This window comes from Embiotoca jacksoni, unplaced genomic scaffold (genome assembly GCF_022577435.1).
Source record: "Embiotoca jacksoni isolate LCO1_2020_lvr unplaced genomic scaffold, fEmbJac1.0.p SCAF_62, whole genome shotgun sequence".
Classification (NCBI taxonomy): domain Eukaryota; kingdom Metazoa; phylum Chordata; class Actinopteri; family Embiotocidae; genus Embiotoca; species Embiotoca jacksoni.
Window position 1 is genome coordinate 1,723,279 of NW_027185417.1, and position 17,141 is coordinate 1,740,419.

The 17,141-nt window shown below is 44.5% G+C and overlaps 1 protein-coding gene across 4 annotated transcripts in view; it reads right to left on the reverse strand.

The window, feature by feature from the left end:
- rapgef6 (Rap guanine nucleotide exchange factor (GEF) 6) overlaps positions 1-17,141 on the reverse strand; it is a 111,268-nt gene that overhangs the window by 87,721 nt on the left and 6,406 nt on the right. For 3 of the 4 annotated variants that reach the window (XM_069174914.1, XM_069174913.1, XM_069174912.1), the window contains exons 4-5: positions 8,132-8,201; positions 193-336 (exon numbers count right to left, since the gene is read on the reverse strand). In XM_069174914.1, coding sequence (XP_069031015.1) covers positions 193-336; positions 8,132-8,201 — 214 coding nt within the window. Of the gene's footprint in view, positions 1-192; positions 3,261-8,131; positions 8,202-17,141 lie in introns of those variants that run through there. The other variant, XM_069174911.1, reaches the window with a different exon arrangement.

Here is a 17,141-nt window from a genome sequence, read left to right on the forward strand (position 1 = left end):
AGGCATTCGAACGTCTTTAAATTCTACGATGATTTTAAAGACCCTCAGAAAGCAGCCATTTCCTGATACAACATGTAAAACGTAAACAGCTATACAAATCAAATGTAATTGTGTTTAGTTCAACTTCTGTTATCAGTGAAACAATTTAGGTTTAATATGTTATAACAGACGGGGTAAGCATTTTACTCTTACCGTGTTGTAGCTGCCGGGCTCTTGGCCGTCTGTGATCAGTTCCCGCTCTCCTCTGGGGTTGACCCTCCTGAAGCGCCGCCTGGACCGGCGTTGGGATCCCTCTCTTTGTAGTAACCCGTCGTCCCCCTCGCTGCCGTTATCCACCTGCAATACACAGTCGAAACTCTCCTCAGAGTGGCAGCTTCTGTGGGATTTGCATCGACAACCTTCAGGTGCATGGGGGCAGCTGGAAGACTGATCCTCACAGTTTGAGACCCGAGAGCATGGCTCAGGGCAGCTAAGTCTCAGTAGTTCAGACTTTTGGATCTCAGGAACTGCGTTCAGATTTGTAAAATCCACATTCTGGTTGTGAATTTCTGATTTCTGCTTCTTATAATCCAAGTTTTGGGGCTTGAGTTCTGTCAAATTCTGAAGGTCGGGCTCTTGATCCTTCAATGTGTTCCCTTCCTTTTTCCGTTGGTCGGCTTCATGCACCGGAGCGTCAGAGATCTGGCCCTGCTCTTCTTCTGGCTCCTGGTTGAACATCCAGTTCTTCCAGAGCGCAGAGAGCCGGTGCCAGCGGAGCACACTCATCCGGACTCAAGGACGGAATCAGAACAACACATAAAAGCAGGAAATACCACAGGGGAGTGGAAAAAAACCCCAGCAGGGAAACGCTTCTACACAAAAGATGAATAGAAGTGCGGCGTCCAAATTTTAAAACAAAGTCCAAAATCCTGGGGGATCCCAAAACATGACATCCTCTGGGGGCAATCGTCCAGAATAGAAGAAAGAAAAGAACAGAATTAAATGAACAAACAAACAAATCCAGGACGAGGACAGGAAAAACGAGCCCTGCGTCGGATTTCGCCTCAAATTTGCCACGAGTTGTCCTCCTCCGAGGGCCCGGGAGTTCAAGACAGATATCAGCTGCTCGACAAGCTGCAGGCTTACAGACAGAGTTCCTCACATGCTCGCCTGCTCGCTCTCTGTCGCCGTCTGACACGCGCTCAGAGCATACACTGAGCCCACAGTTTCCACCAGGAAACCGTAAATACACAAGTATCCTCAGCGGGCAGAAAGAAAAGAAAAACAGCACGGCACACAGATTCCGGCCATTCAATTAATTCTCCGTAGACTTGTTGTGCTGGTCTGTTGTCGCAGGAGGAATTTGTTTTCTTTCTCCATTGCATAACCTTAAGAAAATCAATAGCCTTATTATGTCGGTAATGACTACATGAAAAAAAGAAAAAAGACTCAATCTCTTTGTTTTGCTGTAATTCTTCTTTTCTTTCCTACCGTTTTGAATATTTGTTTCTGCTCTTTTTTGTTGTCTTTAGTTGAATATGACTTTGAATATTAGTTTCTGTTTTTTGTTGTCTTTAGTTGAATATGACTTTGAATATTAGTTTGTTTTTTGTTGTCTTTAGTTGAATATGACTTTGAATATTTGTTTCTGTTCTTTTTTTGTTGTCTTTAGTTGAATATGACTTTGAATATTTGTTTCTGCTCTTTTTTGTTGTCTTTAGTTGAATATGACTTTGAATATTAGTTTCTGTTTTTTGTTGTCTTTAGTTGAATATGACTTTGAATATTTGTTTCTGTTCTTTTTTGTTGTCTTTAGTTGAATATGACTTTGAATATTTGTTTCTGTTCTTTTTTGTTGTCTTTAGTTGAATATGACTTTGAATATTAGTTTCTGTTTTTTGTTGTCTTTAGTTGAATATGACTTTGAATATTTGTTTCTGTTCTTTTTTGTTGTCTTTAGTTGAATATGACTTTGAATATTAGTTTCTGTTTTTTGTTGTCTTTAGTTGAATATGACTTTGAATATTAGTTTGTTTTATTTGTTGTCTTTAGTTGAATATGACTTTGAATATTAGTTTTGTGCGAGATAGAGCGGAAAATTTGCCGCAAACTACATTCCAACCCTTACTGTACTTTTATAACACCGCCAAAAACAAGATGAACAGTTGTTCAATCCAGCAGGATATCGTCTTTGTTGTCGTATTTTTCAAAACCCGCTCCCTCCATTACCCACAATGCATCCGGACTGCCAACAGTTCAGTTGGAGATCTTGCTGTCTTATGCAAGTGGTGACCAATATAACCTCAAGTTGCTCCAGCCTCAAGCAGAGATGAGGAACAAGTGAACTTCCTCCTACAAAAGATTTCATGTACTTTTTCTGAATGGTAGTCTTTCAACAGCCGACAGCTCATTAAACATTGCGCAGCTCCCTCTAGAGCAACAGAGGGCAACCGTCCCCCGTCCCCCCCCCCCTATACATGCAGTTGCACTGCCGACCGATAAAACAAGAATTTGACGTGTAAAATCGTTGCAATGCCCCTTTAATTCAACTCTCCCCTACTCAACTATATTTTAAAAAGAGTATCTATCTTTTATGTCCCTTTGTGTCTGACCATATATTTATCCATTCACTTCTCTGTCGTCATTATCTTGGAATCCTGAACAAAACCTACATTTATTTTTTTCCCCACTTGGCACCTCGTCTTGTTCTTTTGATAGATTTGTTGAGACTCTGCTATCAGCTGATAATACCTATAGTTTGAACAGTGACCTTCATCTTTGCCTGTGTCCAAAATATTGGTTGGAGTGTTTGGCACCTTTGAACAACTGTGCCCTCCCATGTTTCTGTTTGTCTGGTCAGAGTAACACTGATGTTGTTCAGAGTTCCAGTTTGTCAAGTTTTCAGTCTGCGTGTCTGAGAAGCCAAGAGAGGAATAAAATTAACCGGACAATTGAAAAAATTTTGAGCTCCATCTTTTGCCGCCTCTTTTTCAGCCTCTGTTTGACTTATCTCTAATTTCCTGCCCTTTATCTGTATGATGTCCTCTCCCTGGTTGTTTGTGACTCTTCTATCTTCTATCCCTGGAGTTGATTAATCTGATGTTGATTTGTTTTTTTGTTTTTTGTGCCTAATTCTAAAAAATATGCTACATGTTAGAATTATTAGAGCTACATAAACACGCCAAGTGTCCATGTATTCATTCATGTACCAAACGTGCCCGACAGTGTTTTATGTGACTTTTCCACTGGCTGGCTCAACTCATCTCTACAACTCGCCTTTGTTGCCGTTAAAACACTGCAGACCACTGACGGGTCAGACATAATTGTCCCTGGAAACTACTACAACAGTTACAGCTTTTTGGCATTCACTGGACAACTCGATGAAATGGAAAACCCGCAAAAATCAAGCTGTGGTTAACCGAGGAGGTGGAGACTTCCCTCTGTTTGGTTGCCGATGACAAGATCAAGCAAATGTGTGTCGTGTTGAAGATGACGTCACGGCAGCTTCACAAAGTGTCAAGAATATTTGACAGGCTGCACTGAGTGGGTAGCGGGGAAACAAATTCCAGAAAAGTCCCTGGGGCCGAGTTGAATGTAGTCAAGCCAAATACCACAGAGTGGAAACACGGGACTAGTGAGGTGAGACTCACTGAAACGTATTTCTCCTTTCATTCATATGTGCACAAAAAGATCAAATTGTGAGGGAAGATCTAATGTGAAATCTTGTAATCATACCCTCGGACTTTCCCATCAGCTTGAAATGTAGTGAAGCGCTTAAGATTTTGTAACAGTGTACAGCATGAACACCACAAACGGTGCTTTTGTAACTGACCATTGTGTGATTTCTCCCTCCTGTCGGTCATGTGTACTCGGAGAGCTCTTGCGTTCACAGACCCATGACCGGCCACAGAGAGTGATGAGGAGATACGACGCCCGTGTTTGTGCCAAGAGAAAAGTAGAAGAGCTGAAGAACTGTGCCGCCTGTATTCCCACAAATGAAACGCGTACAACAAAACTCATGATGCTTCGAACCAATGAAAAGCCTGAGATTATATTCCTCAAAGGTAAGCATCACAAAGTAGTTTGCGTGGAGACGATCTCGCGCATCGATCAGAAAACGGCTTTAAAATAAACCATGAGAGAAAATTAAGTCAAAGATTTTCTGTCACAGTCGAAATGGGACTCAATAGGTGCAATGAGTCGAAACAGACGGGCGGACCGCCTCGTGAAAGGGAAGTTCTGCTACCATATACAGGGTAACGACTGCATTGTGGGTAGTTTTGTCATAATGGACTCTGAAACCACCGCATGAGGGATAAATCGGCTATAAACTAGTAAATAACAGTTGTAAACGGGCCCGGTATTGGTATCGATGTGTCCCTTCTCACGGTAGAAAATGGCATCTCGGCTCGTTTTAATGGGCCTCATGAGACAGGGAGGGGGGTGGTTTGAATTGTACCACACTTTCATGTCTGTCCTGTGACCATATAACTATCTTTTTGTCTCGCTGAGTGAGTGTGTGTGTGTGTGTGTGTGTGTGTGCGTGTGTGTGTGTGTGTGTGTGTGCGTCTCTCCGGCTGTTCGGCTGAATATGAGCCGCTGTCTATCCCGTGACCACAATCGCTGCTTTAGAGTGACCACATTTCCTGTTTCCTCTGCGCATTTAAATAAGCGCGTGTGATTAACTTCACGTCGACTCACACGCTGGTTTACATTCCTCTCTGTCTATCTGATGGTTTCTCCTGCCAGTGTGCATCAGCAAACTTTTTTTTCTCTCTCTCTCTTCTTCCCACTGCTTACTTCTTTTCATTTCCCTCCATTCCCATCACACACACACTCATGAACACACACACACACACACACACACACACAGAGAAAAACAACCCCGCCCTGTCAGTCAGTGAATGTCACTCCTGTCCATCCTGTGACCGGAGTCCTGACGAAAACCACAGATTACATTCCCTCTACTATTCCCATGGACCTAATTAGCTGTTTGGCTGCAGTGTGACTAGACCACGGTCCCTCTGCTCTTGTGGGTTTTATCTGACCGTGTGTGTGTGATGTGCATATTTGTGTTCCTGACAGCTTTTCTTGTCATTTTCAGTCTTCAGTGTTGCAGTTGTTAATCAAATTCCTCCATTTTCTTCCTTATTTTTCTGAAGGCGTCATTGATGATGAACACTATTTTGTACCGTACTTCCCAGAGATCATTTGTCAACCACCGTGACCAGTTCCAAAAAAAAACAACAACAAAAAAAACCGACGTGCCATGTTTTCTTTGTTCAGCTTGTCATTAAAACTCGCTTCCCAGTTTTTCTCGATTTTATTCGAAACGAGTCGCTACTGACTGAAACCGAACATGCGTCAGTTACAGCCGTGTGTCAAAAGAGCTTTCCCAAGACAGACACATCTGACAGCGAACGGAAAAGCTTTCGATCAATCCCTATCAGTAGAGGTTAAACGGTGACCATGTCACATACATGTCCGTTATCAGATGAATATTTATAAGGAATAATAGTCTGCCGTTACAACAACTAAATTCTATGCTTGGATATTAACAGCATCCTCTAAACAATCTCATTTCTCAGTGCTCAGACAAAAATGCAAATACTATGAGCCAAAAACAGACACGGCCATCGAAGCGGAGGCAGACGCAGACAAACAAGGTTCTGATGAGCTGATTCATTTGGTCTCTTTCTAACCCTCACCCCGCTCTCATCCCTCCCCCTCCTTACTGCCAACGTCTCTCTCAGGATGACACACGCAGTGCATGATTTAATTCAATGGTTTAATTCAAACCAATTTTATTCCCTCGGTCACGAACTCTTTTTCTTTTCTTTTTTTTTTTCCCCTAATCAAATCTACTTTATCTTTCACTCCTTCGGGCGACTGAATCAGCTGAGCTGGTTGGCTTTTTTTTTTTTTTCCCCTGCAGTGTCCTACTTCACATTCACGCAGTATCACACGATCATACCCGGAGGATCGTCGGCACCACCTCTCTGTAGCTACAGCCCCTGAAAGGACCCACAGGGGTAGTTTAGAAATAAGTGCCTCTCAGAAAAGAGCACCGCACTATTACAATCCCTTTTCCTTTCCAGGAAAGTTATGTCCTGGTGTCCCTGGAACAACCTGAGTGTGGTTCGCTGCCTTGAATGTTGCCGACTGCTCACACACAAGCCTCAAAGATGCGACTTCATAACTTCATCGCGGCATTAAATCACCCAGCAAAGTGAGCACTGAAATCTCATGTCGCAAGATAGAAGTCTTCCAACCGGTTTAAAAGAGATGAGGAGATAAACACTGGGTAAAAAGTAGAAATATGACTGCATGACAGTTGTTTCTTTGTCACTGCCTTGTTATCGGTTTCATTTTTCAGTCACATTTCTTGAGATGAAGCAGTGAGTAAAAGGGACTTTTAGTTCTTGAGATTAGTTGCTCCTTGATCATGTTTCCTGTTCATTCTTTTCTTTTAGGCTACTAATGCGCCGTTATTTAACTGCTCACTCCACACAAACTTTTTCTTTCCTTCCATCTTTCTTTGTGGTTCTTTCCTAATTTGTTTTTATACCGACTTTAATTTACATGAAAATCTTTCACATTATTGCCTCAGTTTCGAGTAAACAGAGTGACAGTTGGTCTAAGGATGATAACGTTTCATCACTTTCCCCCAGGCTACAGTAATGGCAGTTATGTAATTCCGTACAGCCATAGCATCAGAAATTAGATTGTTTCTTTAAAAAAATAAAAAAAAATCTGTAGAAAAACCTACTAACATCTGAGACTTCTCTGACCTCACTGTTAGAGGTCAAATGTGTGCAAGGTCTGTTCTTTATTTCCTGTTTAATAGCCTCGGTGGGAATGGTCCAGGACAATGGAGAGGACAATTGGGGAGGAAACAGAAAAGGAGACAGAGATTTGTGAGCGCTGCGACATTACGGAGGCAAACCGAAACATGACATTCCTACGTGGACAATATTATCTTAAACTCGCGTTGAATAAAATACTTTAAGATATTCTAAAAGGTTCATCAGTGTCCAGATATCCAGTCTGTGCTGGCTAATTAAACTTACATTGGAAGCGAAAAGGTTTAGGAGACCCGACATGATACTTAGAATATAATGGGTTTGAAAAATAACAAAGTGCTCTTTCTGTCACATAAAAGCTGCCAGTCGATTAAGGGTGGGTCTTTAACTTTGGCCAGCAATCTGTGTAACAGCTCTGTGACAAAGACACGCACATTTGCAGAATAAATCGCCGCTGTCCATATTGGCTTGAAAATAGAAGGAGAGATCCTGCTTTTTCCCACAAATCTTTGAAAAAAAAGACTTTTGGATGGTACAAAAACACTCGCTTGTCCTCACAACTTTCTGACATCCAATCAGACGAGCTCTGTCCAACCATTTCCCTAACTTTCACCCACTTCACGCCGAAACAGAGCAGCTGTGTGGAGGTGAAGGAGCAAGCTGAGTCTGGGCCATCAAGCCATTAAACTATTTGCGGCATGCTCTTCATGTAAACAGTTGCGCACACGGCACTATGAATGCATTCCGGGTCAAGAGATTGTCTGAAGATGTGCACCATCATCCAAATATTCAAACAATATTGCATCTCATCTGTTTGACGGCCTGCTTTGCACCACGTCCTCAAAGCGCGGCCGGCAGCCTCCAATGTGGTCAGACATGTAGATGTTGTGATTTTTACACCTTCACCTTCTCCTTTCAAAAAGATGACACAGTCGTCTACATAATATGTATATAATATAGGTTGCATTCCAGTTTCAATATTGGTACAACAGACAACTTTAATGCTGAAAGAAATGGCTTCGGCAAAAAATTCACATCCTGCCAATGAGGCTCATTTGAATTTGAATTTCAGGACAGTGATACAGTGAGATGGGGTGGACACAGAGGGGGAGAACAGAGATGGGGGAGAGGGAACAAGATGAAAAGAAAGAGAGAAAAAGGACGGACATGAGAGTACGGATGAAAAAGAGGTGATCGAGACATCAAATAAAGATGGAAAAAAAAAACTGAATAATATAAAAGGGCAGAAATAGGTGAGGTGGGAGGATAAAAGGGGGGGGGGTGTTTGGGAGAGGGACAAAGACGAGACGGACTCTGAAACAAGAGAGAGAGGCAGTGTCTCTACTCACCACAATCATTTCTGATGGCTCCAAAGTGATGCATTCACAGCCTCGTCTGCCCCCCAGTTGCTTGCCAAAACTGCAGACAGAGAGAGAGAGAGAGAGAGAGCGCGAGCGAGCGCACACACACACACACACACACACACACACACACACACACACACACACACACACAAAGTAAGTGTTAAAACAGAAACAAACGCAGGGCAGAGATGAGACCTTGCTCACACAATGACGGCAGAGCCAGGTGCATTCAATCACAGTTGGCCACCCACATACGAACACCATTATTAAAGGCCATCGAATTACAATAATAGCCCAAATCACAGAGATGGCTGAGGACTAAATGCAACATGATACCGAGGGTGTCATTAAACTGGAGAAGCAGCATCTGTTTTAGACAGAAGGGTACCGATAAGTACCTGAATATAAGGAACGAACGTGAACTATTTAAACGGATTTGCATCGTCACCCCCAACTTCTGAGCTTTGCGCCTACTTCTCTGTTAAATGAACACTTTGAAAACGGTCACGAGAAACATTTTGGGATCGGCCGACGTCAGGTTAAAACCACGGCGTTCCCAGTTTTTTCGCACAGCGTGGGTCCGTGTGCTGCCCGACAGCTGTTGATGCAGTCAGCCGAGCTGTTGTGGCCTCAGATCGGCAGGAGGAGAGCAGCTGATGCTGCGGTGAGGCCGTGTGGGTGGGTCTGCTCCTTTCTTGTCACAAGGAGATGCTGTCTCCGTTTACTTTGAGAATAGCTTTGGTGACTGTAAACACAATGTTTGACTGAAAAATTACAATGCTGTCAAACCTCAGTGCCCGTTTACAGCTCGTGTGCAGCTTCAGTTTGACCAACAGAAATTCAAACCACATGCTGAACGGAAATAAAAACCCAGAGTGGCCCCGGTGATCACTCTCATTGTAAATGAAATATTTCAACGTGTTACTATGATCAATGGATTGTCAGAAAAAAAATGGTACATTTTCATGAAGTTCAATTTCTTGTTTTGACCAATCAACAGGCACAGTTTCAAAGATATTCAGTTTTCGAACATATATGAAACGAGTGAAACAAGTGAAACGAATGCGGAAATACCTCGAGGTGCAATACCACTGAGGGCCACTAGGGGCTGGCTGCGAAAAAAATCTAGTCTTTTTAGTTAAAAAAAAAAAAAAAAAAAAAAAAAAAAAGGGCATTGTATGTCAAAGGGTTCAAATAGGACTTGATGTCTTTACCCCGCTCATATTTATGCTAGTTTACAAAAGGCAATTCGGATCAGTCATCCGCTGGATCGTTCAAAGCTTCATTTTTTTTTTTAAGATATCCTGGATGCAGCACTTGTACATATTCTCCGTGTACGCCGTTGACATGTCTGGGAGTATGTAGAGAGAGAGAGAGAGAGAGAGAAAAAAAAAAACAAGGAAAAAAAAAAAAAAAAGTACATGCCGAATGTCAAAACAAAGTATTCAAACATATTTGAATTTGGACACCTTTCTTTGAAAATCCCCTCCCGCCCTGCGCATCTCTGTCCGTGCGTTTCCCCATGCGCCGTCTTAGGTGTGCGAGCGGCGGTGCCGCCTTCTGAACAGCTCAATCAGCCTCTGAACAGCTCAATCAGCGTGCGGTGAGCCCTGAGAACAGATTTGGGCTGTAAACATGTCTCGCTCCCTTTTGGCATGCTAAAAGTGGCGACTCAGCATTGTTTAAGGACTGGGTTGGGGGGGGGGGGGGGGGGGCTGACTGGTTTTAATCATGGAAGCGTGCTGAGCTGGGAGAGAGCCAACTTTCACTCTCACTTCTCCTCTCCGATTACATTTCTCACACTTTCGTTCACACGGTCGCCTCCCTCCGGTTTACAAGCGGTCTGCTTCCCACCGTCGCTTCTCCGCCCTCGCGCCTCTTCATTTTTACCCTTCACCTCCACGCTTCCACTTCATCCACTTTCTCTTCTGCTTTTTCTTCATCTACATTGCTCCAGCTTTGCACATTTTTCTTCCCTCGAAGCTCTTTTTGCTGTCCCCTGCTCCCCCTTGTTTTTCCGTTGACCCCTTCTATTCCCGTCTCTCGCTTCAACATATTCATCTTCTCCTTCCTGTTTTTCTTCCTTCGCTTCCTTTCCGATGGATGTCCAGTCCACCGCTTCTTTTCCTTTTGTTTTATACTTTCTGCTTTTCTCTTTTCTTCCCCTCTCTCTCTCTCCTTGTCTCATCCTGCATTCCCTTTCATCCTTTTTTTTTTTTTTTTCTTCCTCTCCTCTTACCGCTCAGTTTGCCGCTTTTTCCTCAGTCCACCCTCCACCCCCCCAAACACACACACACACACACACACACACACACACACACACACACACAAGAGCAAACTTTCATCTCATCACATCTTTAGTCCCAGTTTCACAGCGGCGCAGACAATACGCGACGTCAGCCTCTTGATTTCGGGCTCAGATGAAAGTCCGTCTTCATAATGTGTTCTAATGACAGAAACAATGATGAAAGCCCCTTTTTTTTTTCTTTTACATGTTTCTGTATCGGACGAGCCGTTTTTGGTTTTTTTTCTCCCGACAGACCGATTTTTCGGGAAACGTTAAAAGGGAACGGTTGCGAAGAGGATGTGAAATCAAAGCCTCGGAGCGTCGCCCTGAAGGAGGAATAAATACACCGCCACTGGAGTCGGAGAAAGCCACCGGTGGATGAAACGATTTTTAGCTGGAAACCTGTCCCACCGTCGTCGAACTCGGCCTAAATTATCTGTGCGTGGATTTATTTGGACACGCTGCTGCGGCTCGCACTCGGATGCGTCGTGCGTCGACATGTCCAGACTCCCTGAATTCCCGGAGAGAAGGTGAAAGAGTTTCACCACGTCCCTGCTGATACAGCCGTGCGGTTTTTATAGCAACACAATTAAGGCTAAAAGGATGACATCGGGTTTTCGAGAGGAAACTAAATTATTCACTGCACCTACAAATTATTTGACACTTTTTTGTTTCATAAAGTGCACTGGGCAGGTGAATCCAAGGACAGCAAAAGCCATTATCTTTTATATTGATTTTTCCACTTTTAATACCATTTACAGCCCTGAAAACGAAGAGGCGTCCTAAGTTAGAGAAGAGGTTGGATTTGAACTTCAACAAAGCAAAGGAATGTTAAGACAACATTCATGCCTTCAACGTGTTGTTTTTTTGGCATTTCTTTTTCAAAATCATATCAAGATCAATTCATCCTGTGATAGTTCCTGGACCATCTCTCGGGGAAATTCTGCTTTTCTTTGCCTCCCTGCGTTGAGGTCGGAGGCCTTCGTCAGCTGCGGAAAGCATTCCCACGGCTGCGAGGGGTTCACCGTCGTCCGTCAGTGACGCTGCAGTGAGGAAGACGCCGCGTCGACGCGCGGGATTGAACGCCAGGTCGACCGCTTCAAATTCCGCAAATTGTCCCACGCCGCTGAAACCCTGCGTTCTTCGGGTTATCTGGCTATTTGTCAAAGTACGCAGGTTCTGTAAATATTCTGAACCGGTTTGATCAGAGAAAAAAAAAAAAAAAAAAAAAACACACATACACGCAAAAAGAAGCCCGTGTGAGTGAATGAATAAATGCAATGAAATGCAGTCGTCTGGGCTCGGAGTTCTCTGGGAGCCCTTAGCCTGGAGGTCATCCCGACTCTGACAGATCTCTCCACACTCCACTGAGGCGAGACGCCTGGTCCCTGTCAGTGCCGCACAACGCCTGCCAACTCCTCACTGTGTGTGCGTGCGCGTGTGTGTGTGTGTGTGTGTCTGTCTGCAGGGCAGCGAGACAAACAAAGCAGAAGCAGAGTTCGCCATTGATGAAGCAGATTATGTATTTCTACTCCGCCCGAGCTCGTGTTTATTTGTGTGCTCCTTCATCTTTTCGTCTTTCGAACCCGCCGCACTCCCCTCAAAAGTCCGCCGCGGGCCGGCGGGCGCGCACGATGCCGTCGCCCCGGCTGGACCGGAACGTCGACACCCGACTGGCGAAACACGCCCGAAGCCTCTGAAACCACACGGCGGACGAACTTCGGCTTTCGGCCTGGCTGAATAAAAGTTGACCAATCGCTGCCGCGGTTGAGACCTCGCTGCACCTCGGTGATTCGGCATCTGCTCTCCCACCTCTGCGCGTTTCCTTCTTAAGGAGCGGACTTGAGGAATCCTGCTGCGCCTCGCGCGGACGTAAAGCACACGTTTCAGAGCGAGTCATTTCCATGCAGTTTAGAACAAGACACGTCAAATATGGAAGCTATATTTCATATTAACTCTTCACTACGAACAGGTCGGATATTAGCGAGCCGACATCAGCTTCGTCAGTAAATTCAGTTAGCTCTGCAAGCGGTTATCGGGATGAAATATTTACAAAATAATAATAATCTCCCTGTTAAGAACGAGCTCAGTTAGCGGTGTGGATAACTTCACCGAGTGCTCAGTTGAGGTGGAACGAGGCTGAGCTGTACCGACGTGCACCGGCGCGTTACCACACGAAGCTCAGACCTCCTCAGAGTATCGGATTCGCGACGACGTCGATCAACATCCGACAGCTCGGGTGGCGACAGATGAGCTGGATGTCATAGGAATCGGCATTTTCATACTTTCCGGAAGTTGTGAAGCAGGAAACATCCGAAACTTCTCCGATCGGACTGAAATACAGCAAAACCGACACCAGGCAAATCCAAAACCATCGAGATCGTGCACCGCCAGAGTGTGTCAACGTATTTGAAACAACTAAATTCGTTACGTCTGCGACCTTTTTATACTTAATAAATACTGTAAATAATATGCTGCTGCTACAGCAACATGTGGTCGGGAGAGCTAATAAAAAAATTTTTTGGAGGTTTTAATAAATCACTTTTCCTTGGAGATGGAAATCTCCTCCCACAGAACTGAACTGTGCTGGATTTCAGCAGGTGATGATTTCTCTCCCCTCTTTTTTCCTGCAGAAACAAGTTGTTGGCGGACCGGAGAACAGGTTTAGCGACGGTCCGGTGACAGCTGCAGCGCCCTGGGCAATAAACCATGACAGCCGGCGTAGAAACTCAGGCCACACACACACACACACACACACACACACACACACACACACACACACACACACACACACACCCTGAGGTGTCTGGAAAAACCAGCAAAGTGCAAAATAGTCATATTTAAAAAGGGCGGTGTCTGAACGAGGGAAACAAAACAGAGCTAAAATAAATATAAAGATGTCATTTTCGCATTTGGTTGGACACCACAGCAGCGTATGGTAAGCTGTTGTGTTGTGGCAAAAGTCGGGTGAGGTTCCATTTTATTTGTATTTCTTTTTTTCTCCCACCAGAATGAGCTGCGATGGTATACTGGTGTGTGTTGTGTGACTGGTCTGGCTCCTTTGAAATGAAAGAGGTGGCAGCATTTTTTTTTTTTTTTTTTTTTCCACGCAGGTCTACTGTGCGCAAAAACAACGCCACAAATGAAGTCTCTAAATTCTGCACTTCTGGAAAAGTTTCCACTCACAAATCTGACCAGAAATGCTGCCCTGCAAAGTGGAGGCCATATTTGAATGTGGAATTTGAGTCAACAGAAAGTTTGAGGGAGTTTCACTCAAAAAATCAAAACCAAACAGAGGTCCGTGCCCAATTGGCACCCACGTTTCCATGGCAATAATGACCAACAGTAAAGTAAGAAAACCACGGACCACACACACACACACACACACAAAATCCTACTTCTTAGTCCTCTCGGCTGTTCCTCCTCTCAGTTTTAGCGTTTTGTTGGCCAACACTGACCACTTTGACTCGCTCGCACGCACACACACACACACACACACACACACACACACACACACACACACACACACTTTAAAGAAGACTAGAGAGCTGGCCAGCAGTCTTTTTCTTTCTTTCTTTTTTTTTTTAAACAGACAGACCCCCCCCTCCCCACACACACACACACACACACACACACACACACACACACACACACACACACACACACACACACACAACCGCCAGACAGAGTCCGAGGAGTAATGTAGTGGGTCATTCAGAAACATCCCGATGATCATTGAAGAGGACAAACTCCAGTGTGAGCGTGTCAGAGCAGAACAGAGCAGCATCAACAGCTGCTGCTGCTGCTTAACCTCACTGCAGTGAATTAAGGCATCCTGGTGGCTTCGAGAGAGAGAGAAAGAGAGAGATATAACCATTCACACTTCACTGCCCACCACTGCAGAGTATCTCGCTCTAATCTTTGCTTTCTTATAACACAGGAAGCTCCCAGCAGTTTTCTCAGTGTCCGGGGCTTCGAGGGAGAAAAGAATCTGACCAATCAGTGGTAAACGCAGCGGTGATTGTATTTGTTTGACTTGTGGGTCAACACAAGACGTACTGTACCAGAGTGCGGACAATCTTTCTCTGTGTATCCATAATATCATCAAGGACGAAAAGTTGTATTCCTCTCCTCTCCTCTCCTCACCCCCCCACCCCCATCCCCCTCATTGTTTTGAGCTACTTTTCACTGCTCGTTAAATCATTAATTACCAGCAGCCATCGACTACAAATTGCCAGCACAAACTTTTCGTGTTTGTGTTTCTAACGAAAAGCGAGGTCTGCTTGTCGTTAGGATAATCAGCGCAGATAAAGACGGACACCACACAGGAGTCGGCGGTGTGTTTTTCAGGGCTACGGGGGCCCGGCGGCGGCGGCGGCGGTGGGTTATCCTGCCACAGAGCCGTGGGGACTTCCCCGGCTATCCACTCGGTTTAAACGGACGGCAGGCAGGAAATGGAGCAAGCCGGGTTTGAAGAATGCAGAAAGAAAGAGAGAGGGAGTTTAAAAAAAAAAAAAAATCTCTCCATGAACAAGCGTCCATTCACTGTTGCGTTACAGCGTTGTGCGTCCGGAGTGAAAGACGCAAACAAACGGGAACAGGAGAAAAAAAAAAATTTTAAAAAAGGTTTAAGATTACGAACCAGGAACAGAAATGTTGGGGTCTTCGTCTTTGGATTCCTTGCAAGTGAAGTAATATCCAGCATATTATCCACAATGAGAAGGGGGGGGAAAGTTCATTGTTCACATAATCCAGGATTAGATCCGAGTGTGTTTGTTTTGTACTCCAGAGTGTGAACAAGTGAAAAGTTTCCTCAGAAAGCAGAAGTGGGTGACTGGCTTTGAGTTGGTCTTAAACTGAGGGAGGAGTGTGTTCTCCCTCTGTTCACTTCTGTCTGTCTGTCCACTGGCTCCAGCGAGGTGTGTGTTTGCCAGTGTGTGTGTGTGTACGTATGTGTGTGTGTGTGTGTGTGTGTGTGTGTGTGTGTGTGTGTAGTAGCCTGCTCATTTCCTGCCTGGATGTGCTTCTGGGCTCCAGGCGGGCAGGCTGCTCAGGAACACATGGCCAGCCAGCGCTTTGCCAGGGGTTCCGCATTCCTCGCACACACACTCGCACACACACACACACACACACACACACACACACACAACTCCCCCTATGACCCTTTCCAAGTCCCCCTGCTGCTACTAGTACTCCAAATCACACACACACACACACACACACACACACACACACACATACACCCTCCAGTCCTTTGCAGGGCACCAACCCCCCCCCCCCCTCCCTCCCTCTGTTATCAACTGACCCACACTGGAATGACACACACACACACACACACACACAGAGTCCAAACTGCCCTCAGGTTATTGATACTCGGCCAACAACAACAATTCTCTCGGCTACAGTTGGTCATTTGCTGCTTTGTGTTCCAGTCGATGTTGTTGTTCCTTCATCACGTAACGAGTGAAGTCAGTCATTACCACAAGCAGCCGCAGTCACGTTGTTGCTTATTTGTTTGTTTCACTTCAGTTCAGTTCTGCTTATTTAGCTGATACTTTTATCAGAAGCGGTTAACAGTGAGGAGGACGAGGTGGTTATCCAGCATCGCTGACTGCAGGTTGCACACTTGATTGTTTTATTTCATGCAGTGCTACAGCAGCAACATTTAGTCTACAATTAAACATTTTATCTGCAGCTATTTTGAGAACTGTTAATTGCAATTTTTTAATAGAAAAAATACATCATATTGATTTACAGCTTCCCTATTGCGACGATTTGCCGCTTTTCTTAGTCTTGGATGATAGTAGACTTCATATCTCTGAGTTTTCAAGTGTTGGTCAGAAAAAACAAGCTGTTTCAAACCGCAATGGACATTTTATTATCTTCTAACATTTTAGAGACTAAACAACTAATCAATTAATGATGTAAGTAGTTGAAAAGTGCAGAAAACTTCTCATCTTCATGATTTTTTTTTTTTATTGGCCTGCTTTATTCAACTGCTTTTGGTGTTGCAATTACCCATTCACAGTAATCAATAATATTTCATGTCATTATACAAACTAATTTGGCTAATACAAGAAGTAAATCTGGTGCATATTGTACTTTTGATCTTCCAGGACCCAAAACATGTTATTCCTTTCTGTTTTTTTTTTTTTTTTTTCCAGATTTTGTAATAGTGTATAGTGGTCAAATGAATCGCAACTGGCTGAAAAGCAACAACTAACGCAACAAACGTGAGAAAAAAAGAACCAAGTCTCTATCCTGTACAGTTATCCATAACTTTCACTTTACCTCTTTAGGGACGCGAGTCTCAAAACGTTGATTCCGTTGACAGAAGTTCCTGCTGTGAACTCTGCTAATACAACAGTGAGCGTTGTGTTGGATCGCACTCCAGCCTTCAGCAGGTAGAGTTGGCGGCCAGAAACGGAACAGAAGGTATCGGCCCCTCCTTTCCGTTTTTGGCACGTGTCGCCTCTGTTTCAGTCCAACTATAACAACAGAGGGAGGGTAAACACGGAGCTGAGGGCTGACCTCAAGCAATTGCTGTCACGGCTTTCTCTATTACCATCAATTCCGCTGCTTAAACAGGTGCGACATTTCAGTTCAGGGTATTTTACTGGCGCTCTGACTGCTCTGAGGAGGAGGAGGAGGAGGAGGAAGGACTGGTAGTTTCTTACGACGGGGGTTTATTAAATCACGAAATGATCC